Below are 27,815 nucleotides of genomic sequence, written 5' to 3'. Positions count from 1 at the left end.
TGGAGTTTGGTGTATCCCCTGCTAGCAAATGCTAACGGTCAAAAACAACCGGGGTTAAACGGCCTTCGTCCAAATGTGTTATTGAGGCTAAGTTGACGTAAATCAGTTATCTGGTGTATTGGACTTGTGAAAATAACAGAATGAATGCGTCGGTACGCGGCGTTAATGGCGTCAACGCACGTGAACACGTGACGCGTTTCCACGACTCCCGATTGTTAAAAGGAGTCTCTAAAGTTTAGCGCTAAACTTTAAAAAACAAAGGTGCACATACGCAGTACACAGGTATGCTGGTTATTTGTTAGCGCTGCTCTTTTCGTTTAATAAACAGACCACTCCAGCTCCACTGTAGGTGTGCTATCGGCGCTAACGCAGCAAGCGCAGCTAACTGATACACGGTGCCGCGGCACGTAAATATGATTTCATGCAGGTCTTTTTACGGTCAGTTGTCTTACGCGGAAACGTGTCGTGCGCTAACGTTGAGCCGTTAAGCTAACTAGATATCAGTATCGGACAAAGAATGGTGGCGTGGAGACGTCTCGACTTCATCCAACCACACCTCAAAAAACCTGAGCCATCGCGATGTGTACATGGAATAAAAAATTATAAAAAAGCATTGCTAAGTGTTAGCGAACACCAGGGCGGTGCTGTTGCCTTCACCAGTGGTCCAGGTGAAGGTCCATGGCAGAGTGCAAGTTAATGTCCGTGGCGTCCAGGAACTCCGCGTTAAAGACGCCCCCCGCTGGAGGGACGCTGAAGGCCGCGGCCGAGTTCGGCGGCATCAGGTCCAGCCACTCCATGGTCTCCCACGGCGTCTCGCTGAACGCCATGTTCACCATCCCCATCACGTCGGGGAAGGCGGTCGCCTTGGCGCTGACAGGCGACAAAGGCGTGTCCATCTGGTCCCTGCCGGTCACGTGTTTGTGGTGATGGTGGTGGTGGTTGTGCGGGCTGCCGTAGCCGTCGCCCTCTCTGTGCCCGTCGCAGCAGTCGTCAGCGGTGGCGGCGGCCATCTTGGGAAGGGCGGCCTCCGCGCCGCGGCCGATGGGACTCCCCAGCAGGGTCTCCAGGTGACTCTCGGCGCTGTGATTGGCCGAGTGCTCGTAGTGGGGCTGCTCCGGGTAGAGGTGCTCGTAGTGGCGGTGGCACCGCGGGACGAGGAGGCCGGGGCACCCTGAGGACGTGTGAGGGACAACTTTGGTTACACAGCGCACCTCCCTGTCCTCTCTGGAGTTAGCGGGCATCTCTTAAAGAGAGAGAGGGAGAGGAGGGCGGAGTCACAGGAGGAAGAGGGATCTGATACCGGCGAGAGGGGGAACGGTGCGTTCACACGTGGCTTTACTCGCGATCTCCGAGTTGCGGGATCTTTTGACTTTACTCACGCAAGTTAAGTCTGCCCCCAACCTAAACGACCGATTGTTTTATAGCACAGACTACGCAAACCGGTCGAGCTGCAGGACCACACGCATGGTGTTTAATCAAATGAATACGTTATCTGATGCGATGGCGCTAAAATCACGTCTGCTAATCCCTCGCGCTACAGGACAATTTGGCCTGGTAATCTGTTCAAATCAGCCTTCAAATTGGAAGGCTGCCCACGATTGTCGTAAAGGGCCAGATCGGGGTCCGAAATCTGTCCAACTGTCCTCTAAGTGAGGGGCGGGGCTCGATTTGCCTAAACACATTCCGTGATTCACCTGCGGCTAATGCTATAGCTAACAACAACAACAGTTGGTGTAAAAACATCATAGCTTTTCTAGGTTAGTAAGTTTTTAGCTTAACCTCCCTCATAAAACACTATTATGTCTTTAAGCTAGCTGGCTAGGTTGCTATACTTTCTATATCATCATGGCTTTTGTAGTTTAACAAGTTTGTAGCCTGGCCCCACTCATCAAACACTATTATGTATTTTAGCTAGCTGCCTAAGCTGCTATACTTGCTATATAATCATAACTTTTCTAGTTTGTAGCTTAGCCTCTCATAATGCTATTGTGTCTTTTAGCTGTTTGGCTAGCTTGCTGTGTCATCATAGCTTATATAGTTTAACAAGTTTGTAGCTTAGCCTCCCTCCTTAAACATTATTTAATATTTTAGCTAGCTGGCTAAGTTGTTACAATTGCTATATAATCGTAGCTTTTCTAGTGTAACAGGTTTGTAGCTTGACCTCCCTCATCAAACACTATTTTGTATTTTAGCTAGCTGGCTAAGTTGCTATATTTGCTACATCATCATAGCTTTTATAGCCGCTCATACAATGCTATTGTGTCTTTTAGATGTCTTGCTAGCTTCCTGAACTTGCTGTGTCATCATAGTTTATATAGTTTAGCAAGTTTGTTTGTAGCTAAGCCTCCCTCCTTAAACATTATTACATATTTTAGCTAGCTAGACACACTCCCTGTTTAATCCAACCATATCGGGAAGTGTTTAATACGTTCTCTGATGCGATGACGTTAAAATCGCGATCATTTGGCCCCTGATAATCTGTGCAAATCAGCCCACGACTGTCATAAAGGGCCATATCGGGTCCGAAATCTGGCCAACTGTCCTCTAAGTGAGGGGCGGGGCTCGATTTGCGTAAACGCAATCGGTGATTCACTTGCGGCTAATGCTATAGCTAACAACAACAGCTGGATTAACATCTTCAATTTTCATGCGTATTTTCAAAGAACTACTGAAGAAGTTTTTGGCTCATTCCGTCTTCCTTTTACTTGGTCAAATTGGGATTAGAAGTTCAAATATATCTAATATATCTATTTACAAGTGTTGCCCACTTGTGTCTCCGTGGGTTAGGGTTAGGGTTACAGTACACACATGGGGGGGGGGGGGGGTTCCTCTTACCTCCACTCTCTTTCAGGACGTCCAACAGTTCGTCCATCTGCTGACTTCTGGTCATTTGCTGTAAAAAGAAAACGACAACAAAATCCAATTTTATTCAGAGTAACGTTTGAAAATATGTATTTTAATGAGAGGATTTTACAGGTAAATACTCAAGCTTTCAAGCGGTTAACTCAGATTTGCAGAGGAAAGATTTAGGTGAAACTAACTTTATTTTTTTCAGCTTCAAAATCCATTTTCTTCATTAAATTCAAACAAATATTGTTTGTGTTTCACTCAAGTTAATGTTTGACCTTTAATTTTACACCCGTTCATTTGAGCTGTATGTTGTTTGACAACATTAGACTTGTACTAGCATAAAGTCGAAGTAGTTGGTGTAGGGACTACAACTTTCAGATATTACCTTACTATTTTTTAAGTTGAAGGTCGGATCATTTCTGAATTGTCTTAAATGTATCATCTAATTGAGAAAGAGTGGCCTTTTTAATGTTAGCTTCACAAGGTTAGCAAGCTTTTAGCCTTGTCTCTCACATCAAATGCTATTGTGCATTTAAGCTAGCTGGCTATACTTGCTGCATCATCATAGCTTTTCTAGGACAGTAAGTTTTTAGCTTAGCCTCCCTCATCAAACACTATTATGTATTTAAGCTAGCTGGCTAGGTTGCTATACTTTCTATATCATCATGGCTTTTCTAGTCTAACAGGTTTGTAGCTTGGCCCCCCTCATCAAACACTATTATATGTTTTAGCAAGCTGCCTAAGCTTCTATACTTGCTATATAATCATAACTTTTCTAGTTTGTAGTTTAGCCTCTCATAATGCTATTGTGTCTTTTAGATTATAGCTATTATAGTTTAGCAAGTTTGTAGCTTAGCCTCCCTCCTTAAACATTATTATATATTTTAGCTAGCTGGCTAAGTTGTTACACTTGCTATATAATCATAGCTTTTCTAGTTTGACAGGTTTGTAGCTTGGCCCCCCTCATCAAACACTATTATGTATTTTAACTAGCTGGCTAAGTTGCTATACTTGCTACATCTTCATAGCTTTTCTAGCCCCTCGTCCAATGCTATTGTGTCTTTTATATGTCTGGCTAGCTTGCTGAACTTGTTGTGTCATAATAGCTTATATAGTTTAGCAAGTTTGTTTGCAGCTTAGCCTCCCTCCTTAAACATTATTATATATTTTAACTAGCTGGCTAAGTTGTTATACTTGCTATATAATCATAGCTTTTCTAGTTTGACAGATTTGTGGCTTGGCCTCCCTCATCAAACACTATTATGTATTTTAGCTAGCTGGCTAAGTTGCTATACTTGCTACATCATCATAGCTTTTCTAGCCTCTCGTCCAATGCTATTGTGTCTTTTATATGTCTTGCTAGCTTGCTGAACTTGCTGTGTCATAATAGCTTATATAGTTTAGCAAGTTTGTTTGTAGCTTAGCCTCCCTCCTTAAACATTATTATATATTTTAGCTAGCTGGCTAAGTTGTTACACTTGCTATATAATCATAGCTTTTCTAGTTTAACAGGTTTGTAGCTTGTCCTCCCTCATCAAACACTATTATGTATTTAGCTAGCTGGCTAAGTTGCTATACTTGCTACATCATCATAGCTTTTCTAGCCTCTCATCCAATGCTTTTATGTCATTTAGATGTCTGTCTGGCTAGCTTGCTGAACTTGCTGTGTCATCATAGCTTTTATAGTTTAGCAAGTTTGTAGCTTAGCCTCCCTCCTTAAACATTATTATATATTTTAGCTAGCTGGCTAAGTTGTTATACTTGCTATATAATCATAGCTTTTCTAGCCTCTCATCCAATGCTATTGTGTCTTTTAGATGTCTGGCTAGCTTGCTGAACTTGCTGTGTCATCATAGCTTTTATAGTTTTGCAAGTTTGTAGCTTAGCCTCCCTCATTAATATATAATCATATTTTAGCTAGCTGGCTAAGTTGTAGTACAAGTTGGTCTTTGTTTTGACAGAAATGAACGAGTTTTATTTAAAAAATATGAATATTTTTCAGTTATTGACTATTTTTTAATGGACAAACTTTGTCATTACCAACGTATTTTTTACATTTCTGTGTTGCAGCAGATATTTACAGCCTGTTCGATGTAAATCTGCCGTAAATGTAAACAGCAGTGAGCTGCAGACCTGACGAAGGGTGAGAGACGTTAGTGCTGTGAACGAAGCGAATGGATGAATTAAAAGAGGTGCAGCAGAGGGTGATGGACAGATGGGAAAAGAACAAAATAAAAGAAGAAGAAGAGAAAGAGGAGGGAGGAAGCAACGCCGACAGGTCAAAATGCAAAACAAAAAAAAATCTCTGGCCAGCCATTTAAATATTTAAATATCCACGGAGCTTTAGCACAGATTTCAGTTTACCTGCTTGACTGCATCCTCATAGCACGGAGGCTGTCTTAAGTCGGATGCATCTGAATCTGAGCTACTGAAGGCTGAAGGGGAAGAGACCTGGCTTTTATGGCCAACATGCCGAGGAGAGGGCAATACTGACATCTACATGAGAGATGGGTGAAAAGTGACATCAGCTACGTAAGAATAAAGGTCGTCACGTTTTTTTTTTTTCAAATGATCGCATGAATTGAAAACATTTGACTGTGAGGAAAGTTGGCCGTCGTGTTTCTGGTGAAGGAGGAACTGACGTGAGAGCGACGGACGTTCATTCACGTAGAATCAGACCAGAGCTGCAACTGACTATTTGTTCTCGGTTAGACGATGTTCTCGAATGTGCAAAAAAACAAAAAATTCAGATCGAGTTTGAACGATTTCTTTGTTGAATGGAGCAAAGAAACCGGAAAAATGTTCCCGTAATCGCTCTTTATAATCGTTGCAGCCCTGAATCAGACAGATCACACATTAATGGAAAGAAGAAAAATGTGAGGGGGTTCAGACGAACACTGTAAAAGCATGTGAATGAGTGAATGAGTGAGTGAGTGAATGAATGAGTGAATGAATGAGTGAGTGAATGAGTGAGTGTACCTTCGTCTGCATGTTGTGGTTCTCAGATTTGACCGAGCCGCTGTGGTTCAGGCCACAGTCGGCCGAGGACGGAAAATCTCCATAAGAGCAGTTCGCCGTCTTCTGCTGCATAAGGACCAAGACAAAGAGTCTAATATCATTCACGTGGTGTGTGAAGCAAAGGCTAAATCACGATTTGAAGCATGCTAGCATAGGTTTAAAGTGTTAAAAAAAAATCATATTTGTATTAGAAACAGTCGCTTTGTTGGAACAAAGTCCATTGAGAAAATCAGCTATTTACGCTCCCATACTATACTATGTCGCCCAAATTTGTCAATTTTTGGGGGAAAAAAATTTGGTCCAAAATTTGACAAAAATGTCATACTATACTATGTCGTCCAAAATTTGACAACTTTTGGGAATAAAAAAATTGGTCCAAAATTTGACAAAAATGTCACACTATACTTTGTCGTCCAAAATGTGAAATTTTTTTGAAAAAAAATGAGGTCCAAAATTTGACAGAAACGTCATACTATACTATGTCTGATGTTTGTTGTCTATGTTTACGAAGCAACTAACTTTTAATGACGAGTTAAAGCAGGAAATGTACTCTTAAGATGTTGTAGACTTAAACTAATTTAGCGTCTTTTCTTGTAATGGCTAAATTCTGGTTCCTTTGGCATTCGGTTGGATCTTGACTTGGTTCCCGACCCTGATTTGTTATTAGCTAACTCGCTAACCAGAGAGGAGAGTTCGTAAAGATAATTCCTACCTGCATGCTGGACGCTCGGCCGTTGCCCGGGGTGTGGGGGTGAGGCGACAGCAGGTAGGGGTTATTCGGGGATGGCGGTTGAGGACTACTGGAGGTCTTCCCGTTGGGCGATTCTGTTGGTGAGCACTCTGGACTGAGGAAGGCGGACATGGCGGAGGACGGCCCAGTGTCCATACACGACATGGACGCGCTGCAGTGTCCCACGTCCTCCATGCAGCTGGCGGGAGGACTCTTCAGCTGTTTTGGCGAGGACAGAGGACAGCTGGTGGACAGGGACATGGGCTCCTGCTTGATGGTCACGCCGAAGAAGTGTTGGCCCATCGCAGCCGGAGTCTGCTGACGGTGCGTGGCGGGGCGAGATGGAGGCGGGGCGACGACGGCGGCGGCGTCCTGCGTTGCCCTGTAGCAGCGTTTCCTGTTGTGCAGCTGCATCTTCAGCTCTTCCACCTGACGACAAGTGGCAGCAAAACGTCAGAAACAATAAAGTTAATTTAATGTTAATTTAATTTCCGTCACTCACAGCAAACCCACCTGTCTCTGCTCCTGGTGCAGCTTCCACGTCAGCTCCTCGATCACCTTTTGCTTTTCCACCAGCATTTTATCCTTCTCCGCTTCCACGCCGTCCATGGCGGCGGCGCCGCTCCCCGCCCGCTGTCCTCCGCCGTCCTCCATGCCGAGCTGCGCCGGCGACGGCTGCAGGTTGAACTGGGTCGGCGACGACATGGGGAAGTCGCTGAAGCTGTCGGGGAGCGAGCCGCTGAGCGAGAGCTCCGAGGAGGCCGGCGAGATTGGAGGGGTGGAGGAAGTGCTCGGGTACGGGTAGTAGCCTCCCTGCGACAGGGCGCTGGAGGAGGACGGGGACTGGTAGGAGGACAAGGACCCTGTGGGTGTGATGGGGAAGGTCACTGCAGTGATGTCGGAGGAGCCTGACGGCGAGGAGCCGGCGTTGGAGTCCTTGAAGGGTCGAAGTCTCTCGATGAGTGTGGTCTTGGTGCCTGAGACCGGCATGCCGCGGATACGAAGGTGCTGCCTGAGCTCTGAAACCTTCCAGAGAAGATGGAACAGACGTTTAGGAACATTTCTGACACGGTGGACTTTTGAGTGTCTTAATCGCTTCCAACACCTACTTTCAGGTCGTCCAGATTGGCCGGCAGTGAGCCAGGTTTGACCGCTGAGATGTTACTTTGGTTGGGATGTGTGCTCTTCACCGGAGACGAGGAGTTGCTGTTGACCACGCTGGACGGACCAGTGGAGCCGCACGCCGAGATCTGCTCACTGGATCCTCTACAACCACACAATCGAAATGGACCAAAGGAAGTAAATATGGAGTTTATTGGCAGAAATGGTCAAAGGTCAAAGACACAAACCACAACATTGCTTGATTAATCCAGCCAAGTGCTGGTCCCAAACCTGGATAAATGTAGTACTAGCTCGCTTAATCCTGAGAAAAGATCTGATCTGAGAAAAGTCAGTAATCCCAAGAACTTTCTAATCTTCAGCCTCAAACTCTTCAAGTTTAACTCTTTCAAATAGCTGTGACAGGAAAATGGTTTGACAAATGTTTTGGTCCAAAATTTGACAAAAACATCATACTATACTATGTCGCCAAAAAATGGCAATTTTTGGAAGAAAATTGTTTTGTCCAAAATTTGACAAAAACGTCATACTATACTATGTCGTCTGAAATATGAATTTTTTGGGGAAAAATAATTTTGGTCCAAAATTTGACAATTTTTTGGGAAAACATTTTTTGCTCCAAAATTTGACAAACACTATACTATGTCGTCCAAAATTTGACAACTTTTTGGGAGAAAAAATGTGGTCCAATATTTGACAAATACGTCATACAATACTATGTCACCAAAAAAATTGCAATTTTTGGAAGATACATTTTTGGTATGCCGTCCAAAATTTGTCAATTTTTTGGGGAAAACATTTTTGGTCCAAAATTTGACAATTTTTTGGAAGAAAAAAAAGTTGGTCCAAAATTTGACAAAAACATCATACTATGTCGTCAAAAATTTGAAAACTTTTGGGAAAACATTTTTTGGTCCAAAATTTGACCAAAACGTCATACTATACTACATCCCCCAAAATGTGACAATTTTTGGGGAAAAAAAATTGGGTCCAAAATTTGACAAAAACGTCATAGTAAACTACGTCACCCAAAATGTGACAATTTTTTGAAAAAAAAAATATTAGTCCACAATTTGACAAAAATCTGACCTCTGCCGGTCAAAAGTCTTTGGTCAATTACTCGATCAGTGACGATTATGACATCACAAACTGGTACATTGATATGATTTTAGCATTTCTTTTAGCGTTTGTGACTTACTTCTGGGTCTGGACCTGCGGGTGAGGCTGGTAGCTGAACGCCGGCTGCCTCTGCTGGACCTGCAGAGTGTGTGTGTGCTGCTGATGACTCTGTGAGTGTGTGTGCGAGTGTTTCTGCTGGCTGAGGATCTGCAGCTGCAGGAAGAGCTGCTGCTGCTGCTGCTGCAGGAGGCGAGCGTAGGCCGAGTCCATGGGCGGAGGGGACTTCTCCGCCTTCTGGTCCGGAGGAATGTACTGGTGGTACTTGAGCTTCTTCACTTTGGGCTTCACATCTTTGGGTTTCTTGTGCCGGTTCTTGTCCGACGTCTTGGACTGTGGAGGACGTTGAGAAGACGTGAGGTGATTGTGGTCGTAACTCTTTTTTTTTTTTTTTTAAACGTCTTAAAGACTTTGCTCACCTTGACGATGGCGGGGACAGGTATTGGGGGCGTGGCCAGGCTGTTGTTGGCGCTGGACAGTCCTTCATCCTGGCTTTGATCGGTTGGGTCTCTGGTTACACCTCCCTGTTCACAGACAACACCGGCATTTGTGACTCTGCAAAGTCATATTTACACACCCCATATTTCAGATAAATCACCTGCAACCTAGATCCTATTGGACGACACCAGCCGTCAATCACACTGGTGTCCACGCCCAAATAACAAGTCCATACATTTGGGCTTTGGCAGAATTGTTTACTTTAACATTTATTAGCATGTTTTGTAGGATTTGTGAGTCGTGACCCGTAATGGGATCTTGCCAAATAGTGAGACTCCATCAATATTTGATTGAAAACATTTCTTTAATTGTTTAAGAGTTAATAGCCAAGTTATAAACATGTATAAATCATATATAGTCTTATCGATACCAATGTATTTCTTTATAATTTTACGGTTTTCTCTTTTCTTGTTTTTATCCCACTTTTTTGCTAATCCTGTTCCTGTTTTATATTTGCATACTCTTACTTCTTAAATCTTATGATATTTAATTATTCACTTCATATTTTGTTTGATGTCCCTAGTCGTACTTTGACCATTTCTGCTGCCGGTGGTCCAAATCCTGGGACGGGTCAAGGCGGAGGGTTCCCCTGAGCAAGGCACCCAATCCCCCCTGGAGGCAGATATTGATGTATGCGCAAAAATAACACATTCTAACTATGATTCCTTTGTGTAAAACAATCTGCTGGGATTTGTTGTTGAAAGTTGACTCTGAGGTTTTAATCCAAAACAGATTTCATCAACGTGGAAGGTCCAGAGGAGCAGTTACACTGAGCCACCACAGGGGGGCAGGACAACCAAAACAACCAGGGATGGAGAGGACGCAGCAGGTCGTTTTACCTGTGGGGGACTGGTGAGGGCAGGCGAGGAGGACGAGGACGGCGCGCTGCCCGCCGCCTCGGACGACGGACACGCCGAACCCTGGGACTCGTCGCTGTGGTGCTGCTCCGGGGACAGACTCTCGCTGCCGCTGTCCTCCTCGAACGCGTACGAGTCCTCCTGCTTTGGGAACTTTCCCTGGTTTACTGTGTGAAAAAAAGAACAGAGAGACGGACAGCAGGGGGCGTCAGAGAGCTGAGAAGACATTTTGTATAGTAGATGCTAACAGGTGAGTCTGTACCTGGAAAAGGAAGGTTTAGCTTCCTGTTTGATGAAAAACAAACTCCATTTATTGAACATTTGTAACATTCAGTGATGTTTACAGGTGAAATGTACGAAACATTAGCTTTATGAGATGTTCAGAAACAAATAATCTGTTTAAGTTTGATGTAATTTAACTATTTATATTAATATTTAAACCCCGTCCTGTTCATTCTTACTGTTTTGTTTGAAAGCTCAGAGTTTAAGAACTACAATTTCACAAGTTCTGCTTGAATATTGCAAGGATAAGACAGTATATTATATTATATATATTATATATTATTATATTATTATATTATATTCGTAAATATTGATGATGGTGCTTGTTTTGGGCCGACGTTCTGCCTCTCACTTTTGCATTTTGAATGAATGAATTCATTAACAATACAAATACGAGTTTAACTATAATATATTACTTATGTGATTTAGAATTTGATATATACAATGTGGTGTATGTGACATTTTCAACGCCTTGGTTTAATAAACATGAAAGTGTCAAAAATGTGTCTTTGTTTTGTTTGTCATCAAAGTGTTTAGAAGAAAATGAGACCAAAAAAGTCATACTTAAGTGACTAAAGTATTACTTTTTTGTCGAAGTTTGGACGACAAAATAAAAAAAAAAACCTCATACTATACTATGTTGTCCAATATTTGAAAAAAAAAATTTGAAAAACATTTTCTGGTCTAAAATTCTAAAAAAGCGCCATGCGTCGACTATGTCATCCCAATTAGACAACTTTTGAGAAAAAAAAATTATGGTCAACATTTTGAAACAACGTCATACTATATGTCGTCCAAAATTTGATTTTTTTTTGAAAAACAGTTTTTGGTCTAAAAAAGCGTCATACGTCGTCCAAATTTGACTAAAACATAATACTATACTATGTCGTCCAAAATTTGACAATTTTTTTGAAAAACATTTTTTGTTCTAAAAAATCGTCATATGTCCTTCAAATTTGACTAAAACGTAATACTATGCTATGTCATCCAACTTTAACAACTTTTGAGAAAAAAAAATTTTGGTCCAAAATTTGACTAAAACATAATACTATACTATGTCATCCAAATTTGACAACTTTTGAGAATAAAATTTTTTGGTGATTATTTTGAAAAAAGGTCATACTATACTATGTCGTCCAAAATTTGACAATTTTTTTGAAAAACATTTTTGGTCTAAAAAAGCGTCATACGTCGTCCAAATTTGACTAAAACATAATACTATAATATGTTATACAAATGTGACAACTTTTGAGAATAAACATTTTTGGTGAAAATTTTGAAAAACCGTCATACTATACTATGTTGTCCAAAATTGGACAATTTTTTGGAAAACATTTTTTAGTCTAAAAAGGTGTCATACGTCCTCCAAATCTGACTAAAACGTAATACTATGCTATGTCATCCAACTTTAACAACTTTTGAGAAAAAAAAGATTTTGGTCCAAAATTTGAAAAAAAACTCATACTATACTATGTCGTCCAAAAAATGAAATTTAAAAAAAAAATTTTTTTTGGGTCTAAAAAAGCGTCATACGTCGTCCTAATTTGACTAAAACATAATACTATACTATGTCATTCAAATTTGACAACTTTTGAGAATAAACATTTTTGGTGAAAATTTTGAAAAAACATACTATACTATGTCGTCCAAAATTTGACAATTTTTTTGAAAAACATTTTTTTGGTCTAAAAAAAGCATCATACGTCATCCGAAATTTTACCAATACGTAATACTTATACTATGTCATCCAAATTTGACAACTTTTGAGATTAAAAAATTTGGTCCAAAATTTGAAAAAAACGTCATACAATACTATGTCGTCCAAAATTTGAATTTTTTTTTGAAAAACGGTTTTTGGTCAAAAAAAGCTCCATAAGTCGTCCGAAATTTGACTAAAACGTAATACTATACTATGTCATCCCAATTAGACAACTTTTGAGAAAAAAAACATTTGGTCCAAAATTTGAAAAAAACGTCATACTATACTATGTCGTCCAAAATTTAACAATTTTTTTGAAAAACTTTTTTTGGTCTAAAAAAGCATCATACGTCATCTGAAATTTGACTAAAACGTAATACTAAACTTTGTCGTCCAACTTTGACAACTTTTGAGAAAAAAAAAAATTGGTCCAAAATTTGAAAAAAACGTCATACTATGTCGTCCAAAATTTGACAATTTCTTTGAATACATTTTTGGTCTAAAAAAACGTTGTACATCCTCCGAAATTTGACTAAAACATAATACTATCCTATGCTGTCCAACTTTGACAACTTTTGAGAAAAAAAAAATTTGGTCAAAATTTTGAAAAAACTTCATACTATACTATGTCATCCCAATTAGACAACTTTTGAGAAAAAAAAACATTTGGTCCAAAATGTGAAAAAAAAGTCATACTATATACTATGTTGTCCAAAATTTGACAATTTTTTTGAAAAACTTTTTTTGGTCTAAAAAAACGTTATACATCCTCCAAAATTTGACTAAAACGTAATACTATACTATGTCGTCCAACTTTGACAACTTTTGAGAAAAAAAACATTTGGTCAAAATTTTGAAAAAAACGTCATACTATACTATGTCGTCCAAAATTTGTCAATTTTTTTGAAAAACATTTTTTGGTCTAAAAAAGCATCATATGTCATCTGAAATTTTACTAAAACGTAATTCTATACTATGTCATCCAAAATTTGACAATTTTCTTTACATTTTCTTGTGTCTAATTTGTTGATGAATACACAACATGTCTGGACAGCACTAATCTCCAGTGGCCTAATGGTGTTGGCCTTTCAAGCTGAGGGTAGTGAGTTAAAAACCCTTAAAAAAAATTATACTATATTATCATATTTTATAAAATCTTTCAGAGTTGTGCCAACATTCATCAAATTTCACCAACGTTTACTGCCTTAAAAAAATGTGATAATACAGCTGTGTGTGTGTGTGTGTGTGTGTGTGTGTGTGAGTGTGTGTCACTGACACTTCGTACCACACTCCTGAAGGTGTTACACTTTTCCTCCTGATTGGCTTAGCTGAGAGGAGCTAAGTGCGGCTATCTGACAGTGTGTGTGTGTGTGTGTCTGTGTGTGTGCGTGTGTGTGTGTGTGTCTGTGTGTGTGGACGTATAAGATTCTCTTTTTGTATCCAAACATGTGACAGCCGAGAACAGACCCTGGTTTCAATCACAGCAGCAGAATCATTGTGTGTCAACTCAGTGACCTCCCAATACACACACACACACACACACACACACACACACACACACACACACACACACACACACAGTACAATACATCAGGTACAGAAGCAAACGTGCATTTTCAGAATATTTTTCCAGCTTTATCTCACCATTAGACAGCACTTTTATTCTCCACACCAAACCCCATAGAAAAAAACAGCAATTTTTACATTACACCTCAACAGTTCAACTCAAAGTTGTCAATCCACCTCTGCCTCCATCAGTGAATTCAAGTGTGTTCTTCTTCTGACTTCGACTTTTGAAAACCTTTGTTTTGATTAAACACGGTGGCAGAAACTTGTGAAATGAGAGCGCAGCAGAACAGGAGCTGCTGTGTTACCATGAGCTTAAAATGACGTTTTTCTCTATGGGGTTTGGTGCCATTTAGAAATGTTATTTTCTAGTTAGAAAAAGGCTGTGTTGTTTGTTGTACGCCTGTGTGTAGGTGCAGGGGGCGCTCACAGACTATAATACAGTCAGTTCTTCATCACACATGTAAACACACACGCACCAGTGAGCGATGCGTTCGCGAGCCCTGCGCGAGATTGAGATGTCAGAATTGCAGGAAATGTGCGAGTCACGTACGCTTCCTCTTCTCAAGTGGCTGCTGGTTTAGAAGCTGCTGCGAGGTCACATAGTTTCCAACACTGCCACACTGAGGTCGAAGCAGTCATCTGGAGTGTTGTGTAAAGGGCGGGGGGGCGGGCGGCCAAGGGGGGGGGGGGGTGTAGATGTAGAGCTTTGAGGTCAGGGGTTAATGCTGTGCAGGCGAGGCGGACGCAACAGCCTCATCGTATCACGGCGCTCTGTAGGTGTGTCCAAACACACACACACACACACACACACACAGGTAACGCCCACATGTACACACTCAAACACAAACGCAGCTGCTGCTCGTCTCAGTAAACGACGCAAACGCAACGTGTTTACGGGAAACTCAGAGTGGCAAACATTAAAAAAAAGAACGAGTGACGCCGAGTCGCAGCGCTAAATCAGAGGAGGAGGAGGACAAGGACGAAGACGAGGACACGCAAATAAATAAATACACGAAAATGTGCCGATTCAACAACAACAACATTTTTGATGAAGCAAACAAACGCCGCGTCAACAACATTCTTTGAGCGCGAAAAACAAATATTTGAATTCCAAATGAAAGTATGCAGACTTTGTATAAAATACCTTCAAATATTACTTGAGTAAAAAGTCTTAAAGTGAATGACATTTACTGTACTTTAGGATCAAAAAGTCCTTTTCTGATATAAAACGTTACTTAAGCTCTTTATTCTGTAAATACAGACCATAATACTAACTGATTACTTTCTGATGTTATTTGGTAGTAACGAGTAACAAAGAGAGTTAGAGGAAAAGGAGTAAGTAAAATAAAAAAGTAAAAGTTACAGAAAGTCGGAGGCTCTTATTTTGAAAGCCAGGTTGAAAGGAAGTGGTGCTATGCTAATCGGGCTCGTCAATACGTTACGTTATTTTTCTCACACAAAGAAAGAAAGAAAAAAACTGAGATAAATAAAGAAGAAGAAGGAAAGTAAAAAAGGATAGAAAAAGGACGTAAAGAAGGAAAGGAAGTAAGGAACGAGGAATTGTGAGGGGGAAAAAAAGGGGAAAGACGAAGGAAAGAAAAGGACTGCACTGCACCTTTAACTGAGATTGATTTTCTACTTTTTAATCTGAAAAATAGTCGTGGATCAGCTGTGAAATCATTAAAGACGCAGCAGGTGAGATTTAATCTGACTCTGATCCAGAACCAGTCAGGAGAAACCCAGAGCGAGCGCTCTTATTTTGAAACAGGAAACAGAGCCAAACTCAGACAAAGAGAATGATTAAAAATATTATAGATTATTATAATAATAATAATAATAATAATAAAGTTATTTCAGGTATTTCTGTCTCCTTCATCTCTGAGATTTATCTGCATCTGTGAGAGGAGAAAGAGGAGGATGAAATAATGGAGGAATATTGAGGTGGAAATGATAAAAGGAAAGACACAAAAATAAATAAATGAAGAACGAAAGGGATGACGAATGGATGAGATAAAGAGAGAGAGAGATGAAAGAGGACGAGTGGTTCTTGTTTTTTAGATGGTGATACGAAAACGAATGAGAGGAAAAACTGAGAGGAGGAGGAAGAGAAAGAGGAGGAGGAGTAAACAAACGTATGATAAAAGCAAAGGAGTTCAAATACAGAAGGACGAGAAGAAAAGAGAGAAGAAGAAAGACGAAGAGACATTGTTGAACCTGTGTCATGTGACTTTTTTTTGTCCTGGAAAAATTTAAAAATGATGAAAAGTGGACAAGGGCAGAGAAAAGGAAGGATGGAAGGAAAGGAAGAGAGAAGCGAGGGAACGGTCTAAGAAAGAAAGAAAGACTTGATCATTTTTAGACAGACATCAAGACAAAGGAAAGGAAACAAGGGCTCAAAAAAGGAAACCAAGGAAGGAAAGGACATGTTTTTAAGAGTGTGGGAATTAGGGAAGGAGGCAGTGAAGGTCACACGGGTGGATCAAGTGTCCTCACTTACATCCTTCCTGAGAGAAGGTAAGGAGATGTGAGGAAACACGAAGTAACGTAAAGTGAAGTAACGTAGCGTCAAGTAACGACATAATTTGACGTAATGTGACATAATTTGACGTAACGTAAAGTGACGTAATCTGAAGTAACATAACGTCAAGTAACGTGACATAATTTGACGTAAAGTGACATAATTTGACGTAATGTGATGTAACGTAACATAACGTGACATAATGTAAAGTGACGTGAAGTAACGTGAAGTTACGTGATGTAACGTGAAGTAACGTGAAGTAACGTGATGTAACGTGAAGTAACGTGAAGTAACGTGTTGTAAAGTGACATGATCTGAAGTACCCTGAAGTAACATGAATGCGACGTAACGTGACGTAACGTGAAGTAACGTGATGTAAAGTGACGTGATCTGAAGTAGCCTGAAGTAACATGAAGTAACGCGATGTAACGTGACGTAACGTGAAGTAACATGACGTCAAGTAACGTGGCGGAATTTGAAGTAACGTGAAGTAACGTGATGTAAAGTGACGTGATCTGAAGTACCCTGAAGTAACATGAAGTAACGCGACGTAACGTGAAGTAACATGACGTCAAGTAACGTGGCGGAATTTGACGTAACGTGACATAATTTGACGTAATGTTATGTAACGTAACGTAACGTGACATAATGTAAAGTGACGTGAATTAACGTGAAGTAACGTGATGTAACGTGATGTAAAGTGATGTGACGAGAAGTAACGTGATGTAACGTGATGTAGCGTGATGCAGCGTGATGCAGCGTGATGTAACGTGATATTACGTGATGTAACGTGAAGTAACGTGATGTAACGTGAAGTAACTTGAAGTAACGTGAAGTAACGTGATGTAACGTGAAGTAACGTGATGTAACGTGAAGTAACGTGAAGTAACGAGAAGTAACGTGATGTAACGTGATGTGACGACAAGTAACGTGATGTAAAGTGATGTGACGAGAAGTAACGTGATGTAACGTGATGTAGCGTGATGTAGCGTGATGTAACGTGATATTACGTGATGTAACGTGAAGTAACGTGATGTAACAGTGAAAACAGTGAAAACAGTAGAAACAGTAAAGTTCAGTAACAGGACACTTTTCCATGTTTTCAGGTAAAAAAAAGATAATATAAACGACGCAGTAAAGAGGAAAAACGTGCAGTAAAACCTGCAGCTATTATCTTTATGAGGAGATATTAGATAGTGTGTGTGTGTGTGTGTGTGTGTGTGTGTGTGTGTGTGTGTGTGTGTGTCAGTCAGAGCCTGAGAGGCCTGACTGTGTCGGACTCTTGAAGCCTCTAATAAACACCAGATGTTCTGAGGGTAAGACACACACAGACACACACAGACACACAAAGACACACACAGACACACACAGACACACAAAGACACACACAGACACACACAGACACACAAAGACACACACAGACACACACAGACACTGTGTCCATCGCCTTCTCCTCAGCAGCAACAACAACCACAGAGACAGACAGACACACAAAGACACACAGACAGACACAGACACACACAGACATAGACACACAAAGACACACAAAGACACAGGAGGACGAGCTGAAGGACATTACAGCTCTAAGAGTTAGCACTCTTTGTCTTTGCAGCATTAGACCTGGAGGTCACGACCCGGTCTGAACAAGAACTTTTCTACCTGGGTTTTTCTCTGGATTCTTCACAAAACTTAATAAAAATAACGCTTCAAAATCAATATGTTTGGCTAATTTTTTGACATCATCCCAGACGCCCAACATTTGTTTATGTGCGATTACAGCAACATCGAGTCTTTAAACTGACCTTTAAAGGGTTAAAAGGGCTCAAAATAATTGAATGTTAGATAGTTTAGAGCAGGACTGAAGTTGTTTTAGAGGTTTTTGCAGAAAAAATATTATATAATATCATCTAATATCGTATAAAATCTAACATTTCACAGATTTAGTCCAAACACGTCTACATCGCTAGTTATCGATTCAATTTTGAGGAAGTTTTTGCTCCAAATGAGGACGGAAGAGTTTTTTGCCGATATATCGGGAACATTTGGACCAATAATCAATGCCGATATGTACGTTTAACCTTTAGCAGTAATCCAGATCATTGCTCTGATTGGTTGTAGGTCTGTCCAATGATTGATCTACGTCGCATTGGCCACGCCTCTTGGAAATGGGAGGTGTCAAAGAAGATTATTCAGGGATCATTGTGAGATATGAACAAGAATTCAAAGAAACTGTGAGAAATTTGTAATTCTTGCAGGTGTGTTCCATTCCTCAGATTCCAACCACTGCCTGTGCTAACTCAGCTCCAAGGGACAAAATGGTACAAACCAGGACTTGGACTGGTCCAAAAAAGATCCAGCGAGGACAGAGCGATAAGACATCAAGTGTAAGAAAGAGCGTACGCGAACAAACGCAAAGCGTTTTCGTCTCTATCTGCGCCACCCGCCTGCAATCCACCAGAGATAAACGGCCAATTCAAAGTTCCTTTTTTTAAAAACCGCAGTGGGCCAATCGCGTTCCTCGTCGGTGCCTTATCTGCGACAGACTCCCAGAAAACTGATAGGGAACGTGGTCGTGGGGCCTCTGGATTCCGTCCCCCCCCCCTCCCCCCGCAGCACTTACCAGCAGTTTATCTGGAGGCTGGAGCCGCTGTGAAACGGCCAATGGTGCCAGAGATATCGTTGGACAAAATCCCAGTGTGCTCTGGCGTCCACGTCCCCCACCACCAACGTCCCTGTGTCCACAAAAAACAACCGAGGACACACCGAGGACACTGAGGACACACCGAGGACACACCGAGGACAAACCGAGGGCAGACCGAGGGCTCACCGAGGACACAGTGAGGACATAGTGAGGACACAGTGAGGACATAGTGAGGACACAGTGAGGACATAGTGAGGACACAGTGAGGACACAGTGAGGACACACCGAGGACATAGTGAGGACATAGTGAGGACACAGTGAGGACACACGGTGCCACGTGCACTAACGCAGCCAAAATGATGTCCAGTTAAAGAGGGAAAATTTGGCCAAATGGACAAAAATTTCCACAATAGTGACATCTATTGGTGAGAGTGCAGATTGCATTAAATGGGAGGAAGACTCCTCCGCTCATTCTTCCCTTAAATCACATCACGAATCGGCCTCTGGAAAACGTGACGGGAGGTTGTTGACGTCAGCTGACGAGAGGTTGTCATGGAAACAAAGTTCGTCTTTGTTTGCGTCGTAGCTTGTTTTGCGTAAAACAGGATCGCGAACTTCATTAAAGCATGACCTTCAACATAAGACGTAGACCTCATCTACATCTTTTTTTGGTCATTATTGATCAATAATTCCACAGAAATAAAGTGTTCAAATCAAGTCATCGAAGGCAGAACTCCTCCTCCTCCTCCAGACTCTGTTCAGAAACAAACAGTGCCTCCTAGTGGCTGATCTACCAGGCAGCTGTGTGCACGTGTTCCCCTTCAGTCGGAGGTTTGAATTTAAGACGACGCTCTACTCTGCAAAGAAACTTCCATCTTTTCCATCTTTCTGCTTCAAGCAAAACAATTCTTCCTCATCGTCCTCTTCCTCCTCCTTCTCCTGTTTCTTAAACCAGCAGCAGATTGTGTTTGTTTCAAACAGACAATCACTGAACTGTCAGAGTCAATCGAGTCCACGCAGGTGAAGACGCAGCTTCTCACGACTGCTCTCCAACACGTTTGACGTAAAAAACGCAGCGAGCCAAGTCCAAGATCACGAAGAACGTTCAAAAACACAACAACGGATTGTTTATGTACAAAAGTGCCGCACAAATCTTGTTTACATACGTTCTAAACCTCCTCTATGCAATATTTTTTACACCAACAGTGAACCAGCTGTTAGTTTATTTCCTGTTCTATATGAAAAACAACATATTAGCATGAAAACTGCAGAGCTACAGAGTCAGATGTTTGCCGGTGGAGACCAAAAACGGAGCAAAAAGAAATGGAATACTCACGTCGTGGCCACTAGGGGGCGCATAAATCAACGCTTATGTTTCTAAACTCTACTTAAATGACTTTAGGTGAATATAACTGAAGAATTTGAGGCTAAATACAAGATTTGGACTTTCAGCTCCTGATGGAGAATGCAGTCGAGTTTTGTGGGAATGTGACTTTAATGAGGCGTGGAGCCAGTGAGGGTTTTTAACCAACAAAGTGAGGTCATTTTCACGAAGTGGGGACATTTTTCATCCGGTCCTCACTTTGTTTTCATCGAAATCACTTCCTTAGGTTTGAAACATGCTATACTCTCACAGAGGTCCTCAATTTGGTACAAAAACCCCTGGTGTTTCACACACTTTTTTTGCTCTGGGGCTCCACCTGCAGACTTTTTATGGCACAGCACCCAGTAGTTCTTTATCGATGTCATTCAAGAAGTAGATATTTTTGTAATTGTGTTGATTTATAAGGTGGAAATGCTGGTGCTCACTTTGCCAGCACTTTTACCCGTTCCTCAGTATGCAGCAAGTACAAGAATGTGTGTGTGTGTGTGTGTGTGTGTGTGTGCTGCGGCTTAGTATCGGCGTTACTCACGAGGCATGATGATGCCTTGGTCTGCCAGCTGCTCTCGTGTCCTCCTCTGCTGAAGTCTTAACTGCAGGACTGAAGAAGGTGGAGGGAGGAGGAGACAGTGAGAGAGGACAGATGGAGACAAAGAGACAGGACAGACAGACAGAGACATGAGAGGGACAGGTGAGGACAGACTGAGAACTCAACCCAATACTGAAGACATCGACGCTCACCTTCATTCTGACCGACATAGCTGTGAATAAATGTCACTTAAAAAATCACAATAAAATCACTTAACCTTACATTTGAGTGAGAAACACATAGATGGAAAGATGCAGTGCCCCCCTGTGGTTGGTCAAAACAACTGTCAATGGGGACACGATGATCTTAAAGGTTACACTGGAACTTTCCCTTGTTTACTCTCCTCTCGTCCTGGTAAACAAGTGTTAACCCTGGTGTTTTGGTGCAGACCACAAATAGCAGCAAGGAAATAAATGAATAAATAGAAAAATAGATAAATAGATTAAGTTAAGTTAAGATCAAAGCAGATTAAATTAGTCAAAGAAAAAAAGTGCAAAGTGTACAGGAAGTGTGGTTTTAAATCGTAGGATTTAAGGGTTCATAATAATAACTTTTGACTTTAGTGTTTGCTATTATTGAGAAAATGTAACGCAGACAATTCTGAAGCTAAATAAGTATCATTAAGTATCATTAAGTATCAATAAGTATCATTAACGATCAATAAGTATCATTAAGTATCAATAAGCATCAATAAGCATCAATAAGTATCATTAAGTATCATTAAGTATCAATAAGTATCATTAAGTATCAATAAGCATCAATAAGCATCAATAAGTATCATTAAGTATCATTAAGTATCATTAAGGATCATTAAGTATCAATAAGTATCAATTAGTATCATTAAGGATCAATAAGTATCATTAAGTATCAATAAGCATCAATAAGTATCATTAAGTATCAATAAGTATCAATAAGGATCATTAAGTATCAATAAGTATCAATAAGTATCATTAAGTATCATTAAGGATCATTAAGGATCAATAAGTATCAATTAGTATCATTAAGGATCAATAAGTATCATTAAGTATCAATAAGCATCAATAAGTATCATTAAGTATCAATAAGTATCAATAAGTATCATTAAGTATCATTAAGTATCAATAAGTATCATTAAGAATCATTACGTATAAATAAGTATCATTAAGTGCCAATAAGGATCATTAAGGATCATTAAGTATCAATAAGTATCATTAAGTATCAATAAGTATCATTAAGAATCATTAAAGAACCGATATCGATAATTATCGGTATTGTATCAGTATCACCTCAGCCCTACTGAGTGTTTTTTTTATTGCAATGCGGTATAAAATTATCATAAAATAAACTATCCTGCTTCTGTTAAGTACTGATACCAATAAGAACCGATACTTATCGGTATCGGTACTTTAGTCAGTATTGTTTTAAATCCAAATTATACAAACATCTACTTAGTAGTTTTTACAAGAATATATGATACAATTCAAATGAAGTATTGTTGTATTGTTTCCGACTGTGAATAAGTATCCATAAATACTGATACTTATAAGTATCGATAATTATCGGTTTTGTATCAGTATCGACTCAGCCCTACTGTTTTTTAATTTATTTATTGCAATGCATTATACAATGATCATAAAAATAAACGATTCTGCTTCTGATAACCACTAAGTACCGATACCGATAAGTACAGATAATTATCGGTATCGGTACTTATCGGTATGGTTTTTTTAATCCAAATTATACACACTTGTTTTCTAGAATATAGGATTAGATTATAATGAATAAGTATCGGTATTGTATCAGTATCAACCCAGTCATACTGTGTTTTTTTATTTTGCAGTGCACGTTACATGCTACATGCTACATGCTACATGTGTCTATAGAACATGTAGAAGAAGAAGAAAAACCACTGCTTGCTCACAAATATTTCTGTGAGCAGGATGTAGACGACGATAAACACAGCTCCTGACTTTTAAACAGATCTGAGGTCCTCGCCAGTGTGTGGTCCACAGTGTGTGTGTGTGTGTGTGTGTATGTAGGTGGGAGTGTGCCTCATAAACATTGTGTGTGTGTCTGTTGGTCGTCCTGTGTCTGTGCCTCTTTTCCTGGGCTGTTATCTGCGACGTGGAGGCCTTTAATTACTCAGTGTCTGAGCTCAGGTTCACGGTTTATGTTCACGCAGCTGAGGCTTTTAACGTAACCGCAGAACCGCAGAACCACAGAGGGAGAACCACAGATTATGTAAGCGCCGCTCGCCGCTCGCCTCCCTTCATCTCACATCTGCTTCGGTTTACAGTGGAGAGGTCGTGACCTTGTGGTCGCGAGAGAAAACCGACACAGACTTCTGTCGAGGAAGAAAACGTCATTTCTAACAATAACCGCCACGCGACCGCCAAACAAACACGTTTAAGGAAATTAAAGGAACGAAAAATATGCTGTTAAATGCTGTTTTTATGACCGATATATATCTGAGATTAACGATATTTGCAAAATTTATATTGTTATTTTCCAGTTCTACGATGTTCTGGGTCGACTAGAAAGAGGCAGCGCTGATTTTTGTTGATATATTTACGATATATTTCGATTGTGAATAAGTACCGATAAATACTGATACCTATAAGTATCGATACTTAATGGTATCAGTATCTTCAGAATCAAAACTTTTACTTTTTCTTGTTTTTACAAATCATGATAAAATCCTGATTAATTCAAAGTTTGATTGTGAATAAGTATCGATAAATACCGATACCTATAAGCATTGATAGTTATCGGATGGTATCGTTTCAGTATCTATTTCATTCAAATTATACGCAGCCCTACTGAGTGGTTTTTAATTGCAATTCATGATAAAATCACGATTAAAGATATAGTGGTGATTTTGATTGTGAATAAGTATCGATAAATACCGATTTGGTATCGTTCCAGTATCATATTTCATATGCAGCCAAACTGAGTGGTTTTTAATGCAAATCATGATACAATCACAATTAAAGATATAGTGCCGATTTTCATTGTGAATAAGAATCAATTATCGATATCGATAAGTATCGATACTTTATGGATAGTTTTTTTCATGAATCTTGGACATTTGGAGAAGAAAAACGAAACCAAAGAAGAAGAAAAAAGACACAAATTCAGATTGCGTTAACGTTAAAACAGACGTCACGTAAACGTAGACAGATACATGACGGTGTATCTCTCATCAATAAGTATCATTAAGTATCAATAAGTATCAATAAGTATCATTAAGGATGAATAAGTATCAATAAGTATCATTAAGGATCAATAAGTATCAATAAGTATCATTAAGTATCATTACGTATCAATAAGTATCATTAAGTGCCAATAAGTATCATTAAGTATCATTAAGTATCATTAAGTATCAATAAGTATCATTAAGAATCATTAAAGAACCGATATCGATAATTATCGGTATTGTATCAGTATCACCTCAGCCCTAATGAGTGTTTTTTTTATTGCAATGCCGTATAAAATTATCATAAAATAAACTATCCTGCTTCTGTTAAATACTGATACCAATAAGAACCGATACTTATCGGTATCGGTACTTTAGTCAGTATTGTTTTAAATCCAAATTATACAAACATCTACTTAGTAGTTTTTTACTAGAATATATGATACAATTCAAATGAAGTATTGTTGTATTGTTTTCGACTGTGAATAAGTATCCATAAATACTGATACTTATAAGTATTGATAATTATCGGTATTGTATCGGTAGACAGATTCATGACCGCTCTGTTTTCAGTAACTCGTCATCTGGATTTGACTTTTTTTACAGTTTTACCAATAATGAACCAATACAGACACCGATGATCATATCAGCTCATCTATGACGACAAAGCCCAGAGTCTAACACATTTGTCCAGATTTATGGAGTCAATAAAGTTAGCGATGATGACGCCAGGCCAGCGCGGTCGTCCTGTGATTTACGTTCACAGAGAGAAGGAGACGCGATATATATCAATTTTAACGGCGTCGCTGAATGTGAATCGCAGGAATGCGAGCGTTTGTGACACACGACGCTAAACGGTGAATCTCAGGTTTGTTTTGATCCACCTTAAAAGTCTACAGTCAGAATACGTGACTTGTTTATGTCGCTGTGAGACAAAAACAAACATTTATCTGCCGTCAAACGCTTCAGTTTCACCGTAAAATCCACACATTTATTTAAAAAAAAGTTACCAAAAGTAACTTAGACCTCAACGTTGACGCCTTTAAGGACATTTCTTCTGCGTCACAGTAAAACAATGGAGCGGATTTGAATGAACGATCACAGACACAAGTGTTTTCCTGATGATCGATTAATCAGCCTGATTTCAAAACTTCAATGACGCTCATAAATCACATTCTGTCGTCTATAAATGACCTGATTCTCTATTTTAAATGCGAATATTTCCTGGTTTAAGTCAAAAAGATTTTTTTTACACCTTTTTATTCATGAAAAGCAGAATTAAATAGATAAATAAAGCAACTGAAGATCATTTTTTTGAAGGTTTTGTGTGTATTTGTGTAAATATTATCTGTATTTTATTATTATCGCTGTATTTAAACTTAAATTCAATAAGAGAATAACGGGCGGTTTCATTCGAACGGCTTTTTAATCTCCTATTATTTATTCAGATTAATTTATTTTGTATGTTAGAGTGTTTTTTTAAGAATCTAACGACAATAAAAGTTTATATTCGATTCTAAAACTGTTGTATTATATCAATCAATCGTCATATCTGTGATGACTTTTCCTCATTTTACAGTGCGAATGACGACATCTATTGATTAAAAAAAATAAATAATAATAAATGCACAGAATCAACAAAATTATAACTTTTACAGCAGCAGTAGCTGAATTTTCACCACGTTTACAGTCAATTTCTTGACGTACGTGTCCTTTTTTTTATTTAAAAACAGCAGATATTTGAATATTTACAGTGTACCGTGACTCTCGTGTCTCACATAGACTCAAAACATACACAGAGATACTGATCTGAGAGGGAAATGCGGCGTCTGAAGAGCATTTTTAAAGGTTTTTTTTGTTCAATTATTCGTGTTTCTGTTCTCCCATGTTCCTTAAATGAACGATAATAATAATAACAATAACAATAAAAACAGGTGTTTTTTTCACCCGGGTCACGTTTCGCGAAAACATGGGGCGAGGGAGGGGTCTGAGGGGAGCGCTTAGAGTCAGATCTTTATCTTTTAATAAGCAGCAGCAGCAACAACAACTGCTGCTGATTCTGAAACTGTAAATCCTGAACAAGCAGAGCTTCATCGTCCTCGTCATCATCAGCTTTTATCACAAGCAGATTTACAGGCGCCCAACTTCACTTCACTCACGCAATAATACTTCACTCGCGCGTTCGTGAATTTCAACTCAAACGCGTAAATCTGCGACGTATTTATCACTTTATTTCGCCTCACTCTCCCGCACCAAACCCCATAGAGGAAGCGTTTTTATTCCACGGGGACACCGAGGCTGCAGGTGTGCTGCTGCTGCTGCTGCTGCCTCGTGTGGTCACTCTATGTCACTCCAGGAAAACCAAAACAAACTCTTTTAAGCGCAGAAACGACAAAATACGACCGCTTTCATTTCCCGACGGAGGCAGAAGTCGTTGACGTGGCCGTGGCGACGCGCTATGGCGTAAAACCGATGGTTTTCCCGATGGGGTTTGGTGCAGGAGAGTGAGTTCAGAAGAAGATCAGCTCAGATGTTATTTTTTTTAAGACGTGATGGTCACTTTGATTTTTAAGTGTTTTTTTTTTGCTCCATATTTCTGCATAATTCATAAAATCGCTGACATTAAAGCCTCACAAAGTGATTTTGTTGACTCGTGTGATTGTGGAGAAGACCTCCCTCCTCCCTCCTCCCTCCTCAGTGCTCCCCGGGGGTCGTAGGGGCATCATTTCCCCCCCGGCTGATTATGCTCTAAACATTTGTAAGGAAAGGAATAATTTGCTGCTGGAGCATTCGTGGAATGCAAATATAGAGAAGACAGAGAGAGAGAGAGAGAGAGAGAGAGAGAGAGAGAGGACAGTAACGTTCTCCTCAGGGAGGTGGCAGTGTTGGGCTGACAACTCTCACTGGACACACACACAGACAAACACACACTCCAAGATAACGTGAGGTTTGACGACGTCTAAGCTCAAATCTTCCAACGTCCAGAACCTTCAGAAACACACACACACACACACACAGATCCTCCTCAGCAGCTGCTCAAGATGTTCCTGCAGGTACACACACACACACACACACACACACAACAACAAACTGCTGCTTCCACTTTCAGCCGTGCACAGATAACCTCTGACCTCTGACCTCCTGTATTATCTGCATCTACAGGCGATGGCAGATAATACAGAGAACGAGAACGACGGAGAACAAGTGCAGGAACCTGCTGATGGACGTCAACGTTCACGCCGCGGCTGTAAATCCGTCGTCGCACACCTGTTGCTGCTTCGCCCACAGGCGTGTGTATGTGTGCGTCTGTGTGTGTGCGTCTGTGCTCCCTTACCTGATCTGAACTTGCTTCGTATCAGTATGGAGTGCTCGGAGCCCAGCAGAGTCATAATGCTTCACAGTTTTACGGTTCCACAAGTCAAATTAAAGCCACACTGCGGGGGTTAGCGTCTCCCCGCGGCGCCTCCTCCTCTTCCTCCTCTTCCTCCTCCTCCTGACAGCAGATGGAGCCTCTTCATCAAACTCTTCAAAACTCTTCTGTGAAGACACCGGCAGCTTCTTCTTCTTCTTCTTCTGTCCTCTCTCTCTGACTCAGTGAAGCTCTGGTCCATGAAGCTCTGAGCAGAGTCACAGGCAGCACACGGGGTTAGCTCTCAGAGGGGAGGAGCTAACTGAGGGTTCTCCAAAAAGCCACGCCTCCTCCTGAGCTCAGA

The 27,815-nt window shown here is 40.3% G+C and overlaps 1 protein-coding gene across 1 annotated transcript; it reads right to left on the bottom strand.

Annotated features, from left to right (window-relative positions):
• Window positions 1-653: 653 nt before the first annotated feature.
• myocd (myocardin) lies at window positions 654-27,613 on the bottom strand (the record flags this gene model as incomplete). Its single annotated transcript, XM_083904131.1, has 12 exons — window positions 27,437-27,613; window positions 20,871-20,939; window positions 10,231-10,415; window positions 9,313-9,417; window positions 8,916-9,226; window positions 7,708-7,864; window positions 7,112-7,624; window positions 6,581-7,027; window positions 5,830-5,934; window positions 5,215-5,346; window positions 2,836-2,893; window positions 654-1,243 (listed from the first exon to the last, which is right to left on the bottom strand). Exons 1-12 carry the CDS (start codon window positions 27,489-27,491, stop codon window positions 654-656), a joined length of 2,727 nt encoding a protein of 908 aa, XP_083760257.1. The 5' UTR covers window positions 27,492-27,613.
• Between the last annotated feature and the right edge of the window lie 202 nt (window positions 27,614-27,815).

This window comes from Microchirus variegatus, assembly GCF_963457635.1.
Source record: "Microchirus variegatus genome assembly, chromosome: 17".
Lineage (NCBI taxonomy): Eukaryota > Metazoa > Chordata > Actinopteri > Pleuronectiformes > Soleidae > Microchirus > Microchirus variegatus.
Note: the sequence above shows the minus strand (reverse complement) of the source record. Positions and strands in the feature narration are given on the sequence as shown.